The sequence below is a fragment of the Anoplophora glabripennis genome, unplaced genomic scaffold (assembly GCF_000390285.2).
Source record: "Anoplophora glabripennis isolate ALB-LARVAE unplaced genomic scaffold, Agla_2.0 scaffold89, whole genome shotgun sequence".
NCBI lineage: Eukaryota > Metazoa > Arthropoda > Insecta > Coleoptera > Cerambycidae > Anoplophora > Anoplophora glabripennis.
The window spans coordinates 153,978-171,806 of NW_019416262.1; the positions used below are offsets into that span (position 1 = coordinate 153,978).

General features: G+C 32.2%; 1 protein-coding gene across 1 annotated transcript in view; it reads left to right on the forward strand.

Moving 5' to 3' along the window:
* LOC108903668 overlaps positions 1-17,829 on the forward strand; it is a 42,398-nt gene that overhangs the window by 12,729 nt on the left and 11,840 nt on the right. The window contains exon 2 of the mRNA XM_018705916.1: positions 4,171-4,307. Coding sequence (XP_018561432.2) covers positions 4,189-4,307 — 119 coding nt within the window. The 5' untranslated portion in view covers positions 4,171-4,188. The remainder of the gene's footprint in view (positions 1-4,170; positions 4,308-17,829) is intronic.

A 17,829-nucleotide genomic window follows, 5' to 3' on the forward strand; every position in this document is an offset into this window, starting at 1 on the left:
TGACTTTAAAATAACACGTCATGTCATGTCATAGAAAAGCAATCTATATTCACTAAATTATTTTTCAGTAGTTTCGCTGCCTAACAGTTGATTAAAGAAATATATTAACAGTTAGTAACGTATCTACGTACCCATGTTAGTTAATATTTAATAAATCATGTACAAAATTTTATTTTTTTTAGAAACAATAGAATGTTCGGCGTTTCAACCACAGTGATATCAAAAAAGTATGGTGACTTTAAAAATAATACGTCGCTAATTTATACAAAAACAGTATCTTTTTGTAAGTTATTTTCTATAACTTCGCACAATATATTTAATTTATTTGAAATTAAAATTAAAATTTAAATTTAAATACAACTGGCAACGCCGATGGTGTAGGAATACAACTCAATATGCTAATTCTGGGTGTCTTCATTTACGCCGTCAAATTGCAGTTTAAAAAACTACTTATTATAACTAGACTATTTATTTGATTAAAAAAAAGAATTCATATTCAAGGGAAACACGTACTATTACCAAAAAAACTCACCCCTACTTAAAGTTACACCTTGTATATGTTTTATACTTTTTGCATTTATTGAAAAACTTTGCTTCTGTTTTTATATTTTTTATAATATCAGAAGTAAACCACGGAGGGTATTTATGTTTTAAAGGTTTATGTTCGTCACATATTGTGTGCCTAATACTGATTTAACACAAATTCAGTGTCATTAAATTCAACTAAAAATTGCCTATCAGTAAAAGTAATGATTCATATAATAACAAATATTGTTTTTTTGAAATTATATTTGTGGTTCTCGTTAGTTTTCATGGTGCGTTTTTTTATTTCATGACGAATATCTTGAAGTAGTGGGTTTACTCAATAAAGCATGTTTTTATGCGGTAACCCCACAAAAATATATTCAGAGAATTAAAATCAGGGCTACTTGCACGTCACTGAATATTGCCAAATCTACATATCCAAAAGTTAAAAATTGTGTTCAGTCGGGATAATATCAAAAATGTTATTTCACAATTACAGTTGTTATCAACATTAGGTTTTAAATTTAAATTTTTGAGCCTATATTACTTGGCAACAGGACGGAGCTCCTCCGTATAAGAAATATATTGAATACTACTTATAAGTTTTACAATTAGTTAGGCATATTTGATAATATCCAATGGTCTGCAAACGGTCCTGATTTAAGTCTATGGATACATTTTTGTGGGGTTATCTTAAAATAAAAAATAAACTAATACTAAATAAAAGTAAAAACAACAAGTACATTCAAATCCAATTATAGGTTGTACATAGAACAAACTGAAGACCAATTTAACCACATATTTGTAACATTAATAAAATTTCTCACGTAACAAATTTGATTAATGTACTGTATACTTGCTTATTTTCAATTTTCACATTTTAAAAATATATTAAAAACTACTCAAGGTTGGGTAGTCATTCGAAGCCCACTGTTGTGCAATTTCAAATAACTTCTAAGGCTAATTAATTATAATTTAAAAGTTGTGTTTAGTACATGAAATATGTAAACAAATTGAATTTATTATATGAAATGAAGTAGAAGTGAAAAACAAAATTGTATTATTATTTTTATGGTACAACTTGTAACTGACATCACAAGGTGTCCTATAAACCTATTAAACAAATCAGGTCATTATTTCCATTTAACCTTAAAGTATCTATTACAATGTGAACGAAGAAATAATCCAAAAAGAGCACGCCATTAATCAAAGTTAACAATAAGTGCTGGTATCGAATAAATCGATTTAGTAAAATTAATAACATCCATAGCGTAACAATTACTTTTTTTGCTCAGTATATTTCACTTTTCATTTTTAAATTTAAACATATGTTCCCAAGCATTGTACTTGTACAAGGATATTCCCAGGAATTTGATTTGAGGCCAAATAAAAATGGAAGTAGAATAGAACATACAAGAAAGCATTTAAACTGGATCCACCTACAATGGTACAAAGGGAACTAAGCTACTGTCACCTTTCAATTCTCGAACAATAATAAACTTACTGCTTTGGAAATGTAACTGGTAGTTGCATGTACAAGATAAATATAAAGTTGCTGTGCGTCACAAAAACATACCTAATACCCATTAAATGACTGGATTCGAAGTTCACTTTTACGAACGGAGAAAAGATGGATAATTAAAGCAATCAGACTTTTTATTGTATGTTTTTATATATGTTTACATGGCTCTTAAGTACGTTTGGATAATATTAAATTTTCTGAAAAATACCTGTAACATCTCAGCAAATGTTTCAAAAGATGTTTGAACATGATTTTAAAATTGTCAGTTTTAGAGAATCTATAGAACTTTTATTGCAAATGCAATATTAAATACAATACTGTAGTAATTAGTTTGTAGTATAAGAACCCTAGGTTCGACAAAAAATAAGTAAACGTAGTTGTGGCCAAAAATATGTGATCGTCATAAGGAATCCCTACGTTGTGGGTATACATTTTTAATTGACCGGAAGGCACTGGCTACTAACTTTGTAGAGGGGATGTATGGTTTAATTATATAAAACAAAAGCAGAGTAAATACACCTAATCTTTATTTACATACAATTCAAATTAAACATGTGACAAATAGAAAGAACAACAAAACATTAACAACCATTAAACATAAAAGGAGAGTGCCAGGCTCACCTAGAGCTCCTGCGGGGAAAGAGCATGGCAGAGAAACCCACGATCGTTGCTCTTACCACCCAAATATAAATACAAAACAACCGCTAACCAAAGGTATAAATTAAGAACCTTTGCTAATGATAAATAAGACCTGTCTCATTTAATGTGTCACTAAATGTCATCTGTTACCTCATATTAGTCATACACACTTCCAAGTAAAACTGAAGAGGTTTGGTGTTAGTTAGCCGGCAGAGCCGGAAGGTACTGGAGTCCCATACGGGAGGCAATCCAGCTATAGTTGAGATTTCGGAAGATCCTTCATAACACTGGAGTCCCATACGGGAGGCAATCGAGCTTAATCCAGATTCGTTCCGCACGGGCGAAAATGTTAGTAAACTCAACAAGGCTCGTATAGACGTATGACATAAAGTGAGCACAAGAAATCAAAGAACAACTTAATCATGATAAAACAAGTTAAATGTGAAACAAAGAGGTCGTTAATGCAATATCTGGGCAGTCACGACAATATACATATTTTAACATGTAATAAATAATGAGCAATCTATAATAATAATTGTAACAATTTTATCTTAGAAAAATATACGCCCCTGAGCGTAAGACAATGAAGGCTAAACATATACAGAATTATTATCATGAAACATCTATATTTTACGTATAACGTAATCGTGGCAAAAACAAGTTAGATGTGAAACAAAGAAGTCGTTATTGTAATGTCTGGCAATCAGGACAATACATATATTTTTAACATGAAATAAATAATGGGCAAACTTTAAGTATAATTATAACAATTTTACCTTGGAAAAATATATGCCCTTGAGCATAAAGCAATGGAAGCTAAACTTACAAAGAATTATTATCATGAAACATCTATAATCATCACAATCATAAGATTATATAGAACAATTAACAACAAAGTACTTAAAGAATATTACCTGCTAACTAATAACACTTTAAACAATTAACTTTTCACTACTTTGACACACTGCCCGCCGATCGTCTTGCTACCTATCTGCACACTGTTCTCACTTCAACTGCCTATCTTCAACTATTTAGGCTTCCTTCCAGAATTTCCTACCTAAGTGCCTGTTTTTTGTGCTTCCTTCTATCGACCGTTAATATTACTTTTTCATTGTTATACAACACCTATGTAACAGGTGACGTCGAAATTGATAAGATAAGTACGGTTTTGCACAAGTTTTAAAAAATCAGTGGCGTAGAAATTTGCCTTTAGAAGTTCAAAATATTTGCGTCTACTATTTATTTAGTTTTTTGGTGATTATATTTTGTTTACAATTACATTTAGATTTCGTTAACTGTAAAACAAGTTTATATTAAAAAACTGAATTCCTCGAAATCGGTTCGATTTACCATGATAGATAGAAATTTTTTTTTTTTAGAATGAGATAAAATTGAAAATTTATTGAGACAATTTAGGAACACCTTGTACAATTCTGATTTTGTTCGCATATGTATGTATTATTAAAAAAATTTCTCATTTTCAGAATATAAGTGTATTCTACATGAACATGAAATGTAGTGCAGTACGATTAACAAATAGGGTGGAATATAATAGACGAAAATTGAATAGAAATATTCAACGGAATATTGAGCCAGTCTATGTAACTAAAGGATGCCATGGGTAAGAAATAAACATAACTTTGACCCCTAAAATAGATACAAATATGATATAATTCAGTGCAATATACAGGATGGCCAAATGAAAACGAAACAGAGCCATTTTCAGGAACTGCGTTAAGATTGTAGAAAAACGCTCAGACCCGTCGATTTTAGATTACAGGGGGACATTCATGACTCCGCCACTTTCACCCCTAAGCAAGGGTAAGCAACACCCCAAAATATTTAAATGGCATTGGGGGGTTGAGTAATATTTCTTTTGAAAGCTCTTACAATTTTCTTTTTGACATACTTAAATTTTATAATTCCGCCCAATACTTATTAAGAATTTTGATTTTAAAGTTGAATCTTATGTACAAACAATTAATAACGGTAAAGATGTCAGTCATTCGAGTTAAGTACGCCAATGGTATAAATTTAGTATTTCTTGCGTTACATTGGTTTTTGGCGATTTGTTATCACTTTCGTAAAAAAAAACAGAATTGCAAAAAACAAAAATGAATGCTATACACACACAATGAACGTAAAATTAGTGGATTCCAAATTATTTTCTAGTATTATTGGAAGCGTTGGTTGGTAGTTTATTTAATTTTGTTTTTGAAAATTAAACACTATGGTTTATTCCATTGCGGAAAGCAAGCTTTACTTTATGAACAATAAATGTGCTAATAGAACAGCTCAGCTATTTAATGAACAACATCAAGATCGACATGTCAGGAGGAAGTATGTTCTAGAGTTAGTAAAAAAATTTCAAGAGACAGGGAACGTAGCCAATAAAAAACGAGAAATTGAAAAACCTATAGTTAATGAAGCTAGTGAAGTTGCAGTTTTGGGACAAGTTCATCTTGATCCTACATTAAGTACGAGGCAGCTGGCATCTGTGTCTGGGATCAATCGAACTAGCATACAAACCATTTTGAAGAAGAATAAATTCCATCCATACAAAATACATTTAGTCCAGGAACTTCATGAGGATGATTATGACCGCCGTTTGCAATTTTGCGAAATAATGAGTGAGCGAGCAGGGAACGATCCACAGTTCCTTTTTAACATCTGTTTTTCTGATGAATGCAGTTTTTTCTTGAACGGGACGGTAAATCGTCACAATTGCCGCTATTGGTCCGATTCAAACCCAAGAGTTTTTCACGAGGTGCATACACAGCAACCGGAAAAATTAAATGTATGGGCTGGAATTTTCGGTGACCGGCTGGTGGGTCCTTTTTTTCTACCTGGTAATTTGACTGGCCAAATGTATTTGCAATTACTGGAAGACGCTATTGACCCTGCCTTGACTGATATTATTGAAAATGTTCCAGAGTATGATGAAGATCATTTGATTTTTCAACAGGACGGTGCTCCTCCGCATTATGCGTTAATTGTCCGTCAGTATTTGGACCAACGTTTTCTACGGAATTGGATTGGGAGAAGAGGCAGCATTGAGTGGCCTCCACGATCACCGGATTTATCGCCCCTTGATTTCTTTTTGTGGGGATACCTAAAAAGTAAAATCTATAAAACACAGCCAGCGTCGCTGGAAGATTTGCGTCAAAGAATCGTCGACGAATGCCGTCGAATCACTCCGGAAATGCTTCGGAATGTGCGCGAACGTTTCGAACAAAATCTAGTATGGAAGCGGGTAGTCATCAGTTTGAACATTTAATCAACTAAGTAATAAGTAAGCAACTAAACATAATTTAAATTTTAAAATGTAGGTAATTTTTTTTCAAAATATTGGGAGGAATTATAAAATTTAGTCTGTTGTAAAGAGAACTGTAAGAGCTTTCAAAAGAAATATTACTCAACCCACAATGCCATTTAAATATTTTGGGGTGATGCTTATCCTTGCTTGGGGGTGAAAGTGGCGAAGTCAAAAATATCAGCAAAGAATGTCCCCCTTTAACCTAAAATCGACGGGTTTGAGCGTTTTTCTACAATTTTGACGCAGTTCCTGAAAATGGCTCTGTTTCGTTTTCCTTTGGCCATCCTGTATTTGTGGAAAACTGTTAGCAAGCCAATTATATTATATTAACAATAGTTTAGTAAAAAATTTACATTCATTCGACATTTATATATGATTGTAAGAAAGATATTTTTTTATTCGTTAAATAAAAATTAACAGATTGAAAGCAAAAAAAAAATATTAGTAGACATTTTATTGCACTTTATGACGGGAAAGGGTATGTAGAATGATAATATCAAAAAACTTACTTGAATGAAGTGACGCTAAGTTGGCAAGTTGCAAACATATATTTTTTAATGTATTTGATTAAAAACTAACAATTAAAATTTATTATTGTATGAAAAGCATAGTGATGCCAACACAAAAGTGTAATGTATGTTATGAATAAAATATGTAGGTACATAACAAATAAAAGGCTGCTATTTTTCTTTTTATCAATTTTAATTGAACTTGGCAGATTAGATGATAAGTTTATTTATGATAATAATTTCTTAATTTAAGTTTAATTTTGTGAATGATTTTTTAATTTAAATTATTTTTGGCAATCACTTATCAATTTAAGTTTAATACTGATAATCACGTTTTAATAACCATTTTTATACAAATGTTTCTATATAAATATCTGTACACATAAAATTAAAGTGTCTGTCAGTATAGAAGCAGGATAATTGTTAGTTTTAATTGTTTTTTAGAACAATTGAAAATGTTAATTGCCAGTTGATTTAGTTGCAAGATACAATTAACATAGATTAATCCAAATAAATTAATTACAACCTGCAATTAATAGTTCAATTACAATTAATTTTAATAGCAATTAAATTAATAGCAATTACTTTTTTAATCAATTAATTAATTGATTGAAAATTTAATTGATTAATCCCTAACCCTGCTTCAGGTATTTGTTAATTAATTTCGTTCGTTTTTTTGCAACAAATTGTTTAACTACTAAATGTTAATTTTAGAAGTTAATATCGTACATTACAACTAACAAAGTAGGACGTACACACAACGTTTAAACAAATTGTCCCAGTGCAGGCAAAAGCCGCTCGGGAATTTGCTCTTTTTGCATTAAACAGAGCTTATTTTTACGATAATTAAAAAAGAAGAAGCCACCTACGCTTCTTTGTTCCCAAGATAGCTTTTTTTTATAACGTTAGGTAATTGTTAATTAACTATTGAACGTATCGGACAATAAAGGAACTTTGTTTTAAGAACGTTTTTCATTAATAGTTCATGTAATATGGACCATTTTTTTATAAAAACTCTGTCAGTTAATAATGAAGAAATAAACTCATATATTTTTAATTATGATATAACCGATCACTTACCTATAGCCATTTCAGTTGGTTTAAGAAAATTGCTGAAAGATAAAATTCAATATAAAAAAAAATATACCAATTATCAAACCTTGAAATCAGAACTAAGGGACGAAAAATGGGAAAGAGTTTATAATGAAAATAATATAAATGTAATTACTGAAACATTTATTAATACTCTCAAATACTATATTTCTAAAAACACTAAAGTAATTAAAATCCCTGCTACACAAATAAAACGTAAACCTTGGATAACAACTGCTCTTGTGCAATCTATAAATGTAAAAAATCAAATATATAAACAACTCCAAATAAATAAAAATGACAAAAACCTAGAGAATCGATATAAAACATACAAGAATAAACTAAATATACTGATAACAAAAGCAAAAAGAAATTATTTTAAAATACTTATTGAAAGAAATAAAAGCTCTTCCAAATTATTATGGGAAACCATTAAAAAGATATGCAATAGGACCAAACCTGAAACAAAAATAAGTGAAATCAAAAGTAACAATGATGAAAAAATAGTGGATAAATACGAAATGTCAAACTATTTTAATTCATATTATAGTAAGTTGGGGGAGAATTATGCAAATAAAATCAAAGAAGTAAAAAATATTCATAATGTAAATAATGTCTTGGAAAATACTATGTATTTACATCAAACAAATTATGAAGAAGTAAAATCACTGATTAAACAATTAAAATTAAAAAAATCTCCAGGTCATGATGGAATTCGCGCAGAAACATTAAAGCAAATATCAGATGAAATTGCTGTTCCATTAACTTTTATAATAAATAGTTGTTTTGAAGCTGGTTGTTTTCCAAACATATTAAAAATTGGTATTATCAAACCTCTATTTAAAGGTGGAGACAAAATGGACGTCATTAATTATAGACCTGTGTCTTTAATCTCTAATATAGCTAAGATTTTTGAAAAAATTATAAAAAAGCGAATATTAAAATTCTTGGAAAAATATAAATTGATTTCAGATCAGCAGTATGGTTTCAGAGAGGGAAAATCAACGGAAGATGCCATTTATAAGTTAACATCGTATATCTATAGCGCTCTTGATAAAAAGAAACCTGCATTGTGCATCTTCGTTGACCTCTCCAAGGCATTCGATACCGTTAGCCATAAAATCCTCCTAGAAAAATTTATGTATTATGGACTTAGAGGGAGAATATATAATTTACTGAAAAGCTATTTAAGTAACCGTAACCAACAAGTAAATATTGATGATGTAATGAGTGAGCTAGGTACCGTTACCTATGGAGTTCCACAGGGAACGGTATTGGGTCCACTTTTATTCACAATATATATAAATGACCTACTTACCATTAACACAAATGGGTCCATATTAAGTTTTGCGGATGACACTGCAGTGTGGTACGAATCTAATTCTTGGCCAGATCTAAAAATAAAAGCAGAAGAAGGTTTTAAAAATGTAAAAATATGGTTTCAGCAAAATAAACTTACATTGAATGTAGAGAAAACTAAATATCTCCCATTTACGTCCTACGCGACAGGTTTACCTAGTATGGGTCCATTGACAATTGACGAGAATACAGAAATACCGGAAAAAGATTCAATAAAATATCTAGGAATAATTATAGATAGACATGCAAGGTGGAAATTACAAACTGCAAATATTGTTAAAAAAATTAGAGGATTATTGCCTCGTTTTAAATATTTAAGAGATTTTTTGGACATAGACCACCTAAAAATGCTTTATTATTCTTTAGTGCAATCCCAGTTGAATTATGGAATTATTGGATGGGGTGGCGTCTGTGATAATCACTTGCAAAATTTAAACATCATTCAAAAGTGGATTATAAAACTTATGTATAAAAAAAATTTTACTTACCCTAGTGATCGATTATTTAAAGAAAGTGGATTGATGGATGTAAGACAGTTATTTTGTTTGAATATTTTGTTAAAGACTTACCAAAAAAAATATTTCACACCGGATCAAGTAAGTCATACCTATAGTACGAGAAATAGAGACAATTATATGAATCCGAGGTCTATAAAAACAGTGGGACAACGAAATTTTAATTATCTTGCTTCCAGACTTTATAATATGTTGCCAAATTCTGTAAAAACCATAAATGTATATAATTTATTTAAGAGTAAAGTAAAGATATGGATTCAAGAAACAGACAGATGTATTTTTCACAATATTGTCAGCAATAGAAATGAAGTTTAGTTTTTTTTACCTTGAAGCTCTTTTAAAATAATGATATGTAGATAATTCATTGTGATGTAATGTTGGGCGTTGGGTATTAGAAATATATGTATATATGTATTGTGTGGTACTACTGTAAGTTTTGAGATTAAATGTGCATAGTATACAACATGGCAATTTTAAATCGTTTTACTAGTCACACACAAGCGGTAGCAGAACTGCTTCAGTGACTTTTTTCCAGTATATTTACTTATATTTTAATTGTTTATTGTTGTTTTTTATTATTTATATTATTATTATTATTAATAAACGCGCTAACAGCAGTTTTTACTGTTTTTACGTTAACTTTTGATAACGTTAATGAACGGTCTGCACGCGGGAGAAGCAGCGCCAGGCCTGCGCATGCGCGTGAACGCCGCTGCCATCGCTCGCGTGGTTTTTGACTTGAACGTTTCAAACTCGGTTTGTTAATAATTATAGAAGTAGAAAAAAAACCCAACGAAATTAAGTAACAAATATCTAGAGCAACAATTAGTACATCTGTTGATCATTGGATTGTCAGTATCCATTGCTTTTTGAAATGATAATGCGCAATTTTAGAAAATCGACTTTTATTTTATAGTTAACAAATAGGTGAATAATGACTAAGTTCTTTAAACTGTATGTATGTAATTTAATTGCCTATAACACAAAATAACTAATTTTCCGATAGGTCGTCTAGATTTTCATGGGCAATTTTGCAACTTATTTGCAATTTGCCAACTGGCGTCACTTTTTTGACGTTATCATTCTATACAGGGTGTCTCATAAATAGCTGCCAATCCTGAACAGGCCGATTCTATGATCAAAACTAAGTAAAAAAGTTCATATGAACATGGGTCCGGAAATGCTTCCTAAGGGCACAGGGACCCATTGAAGAGGGAGGAATGGAAATCATTTTTTTGCAATATCTCTCAATCGCGTTGTGATAAATGAATGAAATTTGGTATACACAGCTAAATTTTGATGAGCAATTTGATGGACTAATCCATTTATTTCCACAAGGTCCATTGGGGTGGGTACGGGGGGGCCCTTGGTACTTTGCGTGTGTAACTTTTTCATCTTTGACTTTTTAACAAATTGGACAGCAAATTCCGTTTTCCCGAACTGTTTTACGTTAAAAAGGTACTCTTGTTTCAAATCGTTATCTTTAACGGTTTCTGAGAAAATCGCTCTTGAATTAATCCCACTTTGGTCAATTTCATAGTAATTTAAACAAAATTATCAAGGTATTCTTATGTCAAAGTATTGTCAACCCGATTGCCAATTTAATAGTTCTAAGCGAAAAAAATGGAAGAGTTTACGGGACAAGAGTTAGTTGATATGATATTTATTTATGGCTTTTGCGATGGTAATGCTGCAGCGGCAGAACGCGAGTACGGGAGAAGGTTTCCAAACCGAAGGCTGCCATCAAGGAGGACATTCCCTACGGTATTCCGCAACTTAGCTGCAACCGCCACTTTTCGAAAGGCACCGGGTCAAGGACGTCCCAGGATTAATAGGGAAGCGGAGGTCCTTGACGCTATTGAACAAGATCCTACGACTAGCATACGGAACATTTCAAGGCAAATAAATGTTCCTCGGCCAACGGTACTACATATCTTAAAGATTTCCTTAACAGAATTGATTAGATGTGCTACTAACATTTCAGGTTGGAAGAATATTAAAGCGACAAGGTCTACATGCCTATCACTATCGACGTGTACATGGCTTGATACCAGAAGATTTTGCGCCACGTATGCAATTTTGTCGCTGGATTTTGTCGCTGGACAACGAGCAAGCTTCCAAAATTTTGTGGTGTGACGAAGCTACTTTTACCCGAAATGGAAAATTAAATTTTCATAATTCTCATTATTGGGAAGAAGAGAACCCACATGTTGTTCGGAGAACAAACTTCCAGCAACGGTTTTCCATAAATTTATGGGCGGGAATAATTCACGACACTCTGATTGGACCTATTGAAATTCCACAACGTCTCAATTCAAATCTTTATTTAAACTTACTTCAAGAAAATCTTCCCCAAATTCTCGATGATCTGCCTCTAAATTTACGACGTAACATGTTTTTTCAACACGATGGAGCCCCGGCACATAGTGGTCGCAATGTTCTAAATTTCCTAAACGAAAATTTCGCTGGACGGTGGATAGGGAGGCACGGACCGGTAGCTTGGCCGCCGCGTTCTCCCGACCTAACCCCGCTGGACTTCTTTTTCTGGGGATATCTAAATCAAAAAGTTTACGCCACCGAAGTCGATACCCGTGAGGAATTGCTGCAGCGTATCAATGATGCAGCCAATGAAATTCGTCAAAACCGTTTTAGCATCTTAATAGCTTCGAGAAGTGTTACACGTAGGGCAAGACTTTGTATCAGAGAAGGTGGAGGGTTTTTTGAACAGTTTTTAAAATAGCTTGTTGTCTGTTATCAAAATTAAGTTTCCATCTTATGATCCCTTCGAAAAGTGACGGTTGCAGCTAAATTGCGGAATACAGTGAGGAATGTCCTCCTTGATGTCAGCCTTCTGTTTGGAAACCTTCTGCCGTACTCGCGTTCTGCTGCGCAGCATTACCATCGCAAAAGCCATAAACAAATCATCTAATTGTTCTACATCAATAATGTGTATTACTGATTACGTATTAAATTATTATTATTATTTTTTAAAGTGTTATAAAATGTCTAAGTAATAATTATTTCAAAATTTCAGATTTTATGATCTAATTCGACTGGAGTATTTACAGATGTACTGCACATGCTTGAACCGCTTTAAACACTTTTATTTGCTAGATATAACGTTTTGTCAATATTTTTGAAGGTTAAGGTCTCCATTTATAGAAACATACATCAACCGCCGCTCCGCGTCGGTAGAAAAATGAATATGTTAAGTTGCTCCTTCCTGGTCTCCCTTTGATTATTTTTAGTTTGTCGCGATCGCAGGGATAACTACAGAGAGTTTCCCTTGGAATAGCTTTGGTGGAAAAAGTATCCTTGGAGAGTGGTTTATTATCGTGTTTCACTATTCCTGGAAAATATTTAAAACGCCAAGGTCGACAGGCACTTTTTATATGATCATATTTCTTAGCCAATGTCGTGAAAAGTATCCGTATATTATCCTGATGCCTGTCCATAAAGGGCTTATTCATTACGAAAAAAGTGTGGCGAATATTGTTACAAATAGTTTTTGATTTTAAATAAAAATAGATGTACCTATGTTTTTCAATAATAAATAAATCATGATGCAATTATATTGGACATGTAACGAATTAGTCCAGTAGGCAGTAGTTCAGAAATAGTCATTTTCCATAAAAACCAAAACGTTTTTATAATTTGGCTATAAATGTGTTATACAGGGTGATTCATTAATAATGGGACAGAACTTAAGGGCATGTTGCTGACCTCAAAATAGAGCGATTAAGCCTTATACGAATGTTGCTCCTTTTCGATCTACAGGGTGTTAAAGTTGAAAAAATATTTTCGATTTTTTTAAATATCTTGAGCATCTTTGAACGGATTGTCTTGAAAGTTTGTACACCTATGTTTTCTGAGGTGGTAATTACGGAAATGGTAACTATTTTGCAATCACATCTAGGATGCGCTAGTTGTAGTGTTCCGTCGGAGTAAACATATGTCAAACTTTTTTGTCCTTCAAAAATCTGAATTTCCAATAAGAAATTATTAAACTACGTTCAATTCTAAATAAAAAAGATATACCTGTTAAAAATCGATAAACTTAACCGTTTTCGAAATAAGAACGATTTACTATTTCTTTACAAAATTATTTGTTTGAACGTACGCCTTTAAATAAGATGACTTAATTACGAATTAAGACAAACACAGTAACAACTGAAAATTTTATTATGCTTAAGTCTAATTACAAAAGATTCTCAAAGTGGCGACCATTGTTTTCAATACATTTTTTTATTCTCTCGTTAAAATTTTGTCTGACACTGAATAGACTTCTTTGTTGGTCTCTGATAATGTTAACAGATTCTTGTATTTTTGCCCACAGCTCTTCTCGAGTATGTATAACATCTTTATAAACTAAAGATTTAACGTTACCCCAGAAATAAAAATCTAGGGGATTTAAATCAGGGCTACGCGCAGGCCAAGGCACTTCGCTGCCGCGACCAATCCAACGGTTTCGAAAACTTATATCAAGATATTCTCTTACTGGTCGGGAGTAATGTGCGGGAGCACCATCATGCATAAACCAAAAGGTTTGCCGTAAATTTAAGGGGATATTTTCAAGAATGAGTGGCAAGTCATTTGTTAAAAAATTTAAATAATTTTCCCCATTAAGTGGACGGGGTAACACAAATGGTCCCAAAATATTAACGGAAAGTATTCCACAACAAATATTTATTGAGAATTCATGCTGAAAATGTTGTTCTCGTGGCAAGTCAGGATTTTCCAGTTCCCAGGAATGGCTATTTCTCCAATTAAATACACCGCGCCGGGTAAATGTAGCTTCGTCCGTAAACAATGTTTTATTATAAAATGGAGGGTCAGCATTTTGTTGTCGACGAAGAAACTGTGTGAACCGAAATCTACCAGGAGGATCTTGTGGTATCAACTGTTGAACCGGACGAAAATGGTAAGGATACAATTTTTCCTTGTGGAGTATTCTGAAGACGGAAGGCTGATTTACACCAGTAGCTGATGAAATTCGGCGTGTGCTTGTTTGCGTGTTTTCGGCAATTCGCACTAAAACATCCTCTTTTTGCTCCGCCGTTAATACTTTAGGCCTTCCAACGTCTCGTTTAGGGCGAAATGATCCCGTTTTTCCTAATCTGTCGTACAACGTCTTGAAAAGCTTGTGGTTAGGTTGTCTGTTATTTGGATATAACTCCAAGTACCTCGCTGCTGCATGACGGCCACAATAATTTTCTTGGGCATACACACATACCATGTTTCTCATTTCAACAAACGAATAATCATTATGACGCGGCATTTTAATGAAAAAATCACAAACGAAGAAGAACTAAACTGTCTAGTATTTATAAGTTGCTTAGAATTGACATAAATAATACATGACATTTCATTGATCTTATTTAAAGGCGTACGTTCAAACAAATAATTTTGTATAGAAATAGTAAATCGTTCTTATTTCGAAAACGGTTAAGTTTATCGATTTTTAACAGGTATATCTTTTTTATTTAGAATTGAACGTAGTTTAATAATTTCTTATTGGAAATTCAGATTTTTGAAGGACAAAAAAGTTTGACATATGTTTACTCCGACGGAACACTACAACTAGCGCATCTTAGATGTGATTGCAAAATAGTTACCATTTCCGTAATTACCACCTCAGAAAACATAGGTGTACAAACTTTCAAGACAATCCGTTCAAAGATGCTCAAGATATTTAAAAAAAATCGAAAATATTTTTTCAACTTTAACACCTTGTAGATCGAAAAGGAGCAACATTCGGATAAGGCATATTTGGCTTAATCGCTCTATTTTGAGGTCAGCAACATGCCCTTAAGCTCTGTCCCATTATTAATGAATCACCCTGTAGAACAACACATTAAAGTACATGAGCGTCACATAGTCAGGAAAAAATATTATTAACAATTTACGTCGCAAAAAATGCTATTGTTATCTGTATTTCTTCAATATCTTGGTTGGATCGCACTCTGCGAAGGAAATGCAAGAGATCATTTTTGTTTTAACTGGAATTTTCTCCAAAATAGGGTCACTTTAATTTTTTATATAGGAAAAATAATATTCCATTTAACAATACTTAAATGGCAAAAATCGACATTTCTTTTTAAATTGTCAAATTTGTAGAAATTAATTAACTTTTGAAAAATACTCCTCAATTCATGTACAATAAGCTCACAAAACCCGTTATTGGACAGATGAATCGTTCCTGAGTTATATTCGTTGACAGGCTGTTGCAAATTCGCTTCTCACTATAGGGATCTCGAAAACGGTAAGAGATACAAACTAGCTTAAATGGGGCAAAGTTGTGTAATCAGGGGATCAACATTATGCCCCTAAAAAATCAAGGCTAGCATGATTAGTTTTCGAAATATTTGAAAAAATATTCTCTCTCTTTATAAGCAACAAACAATTAAAACGGGAAATTAATATATATCTTAGTTTATTAATTGTGTAACGAATGTATTTGAGGTACACATGCAACGAGATTCAACAATATCAATTGAGTTGCACAAAATTTATGTTTTTAGTTATTCACATCACTGCCAAGCTTGAACAACAGAAATAGTCACTTCAAGCATTTTTCGATACTTGCCACATGTTCCATTAATTCCTCTATTTTAAAAATTTTGTCAGAATCATTTTGAAATAATCGAGTAAAATTGAAAAAAAATTGTCAATTAACTTCGTTTATCTTAATTGACTAGCATATAATTCACTCATCTATGCACATTTGTCTTTTTTTATTGTAATTGTTTGGAGATAATACATAATACATGCTGCAGGCACGATTACCACATTGTTGTTGCTATTATCTATTTTTTTACTTAGATTGACTGTTACTAATTGTAATAATACTTATTATTCACGGCAGTAAAATAGCAATCAACGACTGAATAAATCTAATAATTGTTGCTTTTTTTTATTAATTTGCCGCCTACATTGAAAGGTTTATTCTCAGCCAGATGTTTCAAATGTTTGAACTTATATTTCCTTCCAAATTATTTCGGTTACCTGCCAAATAAATATTACTTTTATATCCAAGACACCCTCTAAAATAAAAACGAAATGACCCCGCCATTTCTTTTCAAGATCTACTTGTCACCCAAGGCCTTTTTAGTTCATTCTGACTACCGGTAGGTGCACTATGGCTCTGTATTTTTCGGTTTCTTAGACACTGCGTTATTTTAGTATCTAGTATATGTTTTGTTATACTAGTATTGCCGATATAAACAATCTATTTATAAAGTAGTAGTAGTACCTATTACATAATTTTTTTGCACATTTTGGTTTTAATTGCTATACAGCGTGTCTCACTAGTGCGGGAAAGTCCAATATGTGGCAACTGAAATCGGTTTTTTGGATAGTCGGTTAACCGGTCTCGGATAATTCGGATTTTTACGAAACCCGAAAACCGGTTATTCGATTCTTCAAATATCCGATTATTCAAATAACCAATTATTCAAATAACCGATTATTCGATAATCTATTCAAACATCCGAATAATCGGATTCTTTCTTTATAGCCAATAAGTACATAACATCATAATATAGTCTTAGTGTTATGTAGTTATTGACACAGGCTACATAGTACATACATATTAGAAGGGTTGAACTATTAAGGGAAATACAATTTATTTTTATATTTTATCCTGGGACACAGATACAGACTGATAAAAAAATACCCACACCCACACCCACATACACCAAATGACCAAATCTATTTACATAAATAATAAATAGAAGAATCACAGTAACAATAAGTGCAACTGTTTTAACTGGTTTAACATTTTAACTTTTAACATTAGATTTAACTTTAAAATTTAAAAAATGTGAATATGTGAATAACATCGTATATCTCGTCAGTTTTACAAAGCGCCGATTTTCAGATATCCGGTTTTGGCCATTATTCGAGTAATGGGTTATTCGAATAACCGGTTTTAGAATATCCGGTTTCAGCAACTATTCGATTAACCGGTTTTATCTGAAATCGGTTTTTACGGAACCCGGTTAAACGGTTTCACTTTTTTCCGGTTTTTGACAGCACTAGTTAAAATGAGGAATATATGGATTTTTCTTTTTACTGTGTTACATCATTTCTCGGAATGTACAAAATAAAAATATATTCAACTATACAGGGTGTTCCATTTTTCCCGGCCAGACACTTTGGTTTTAAATGGAAACACAATTTTTTTTTTCGGATTATACATAAAAAATAAAGGGTACTTTGTGTAGAATAGTTCTATTCAATTATTCACAGTTTTTGAGATATCTCGCTTGAAAGGTTTTTCTAGTCGATATTGGTTGCTTACATTTTCTGATACTGACAGGTTATACTAATAGCTACTAAGCCCATTTTTAT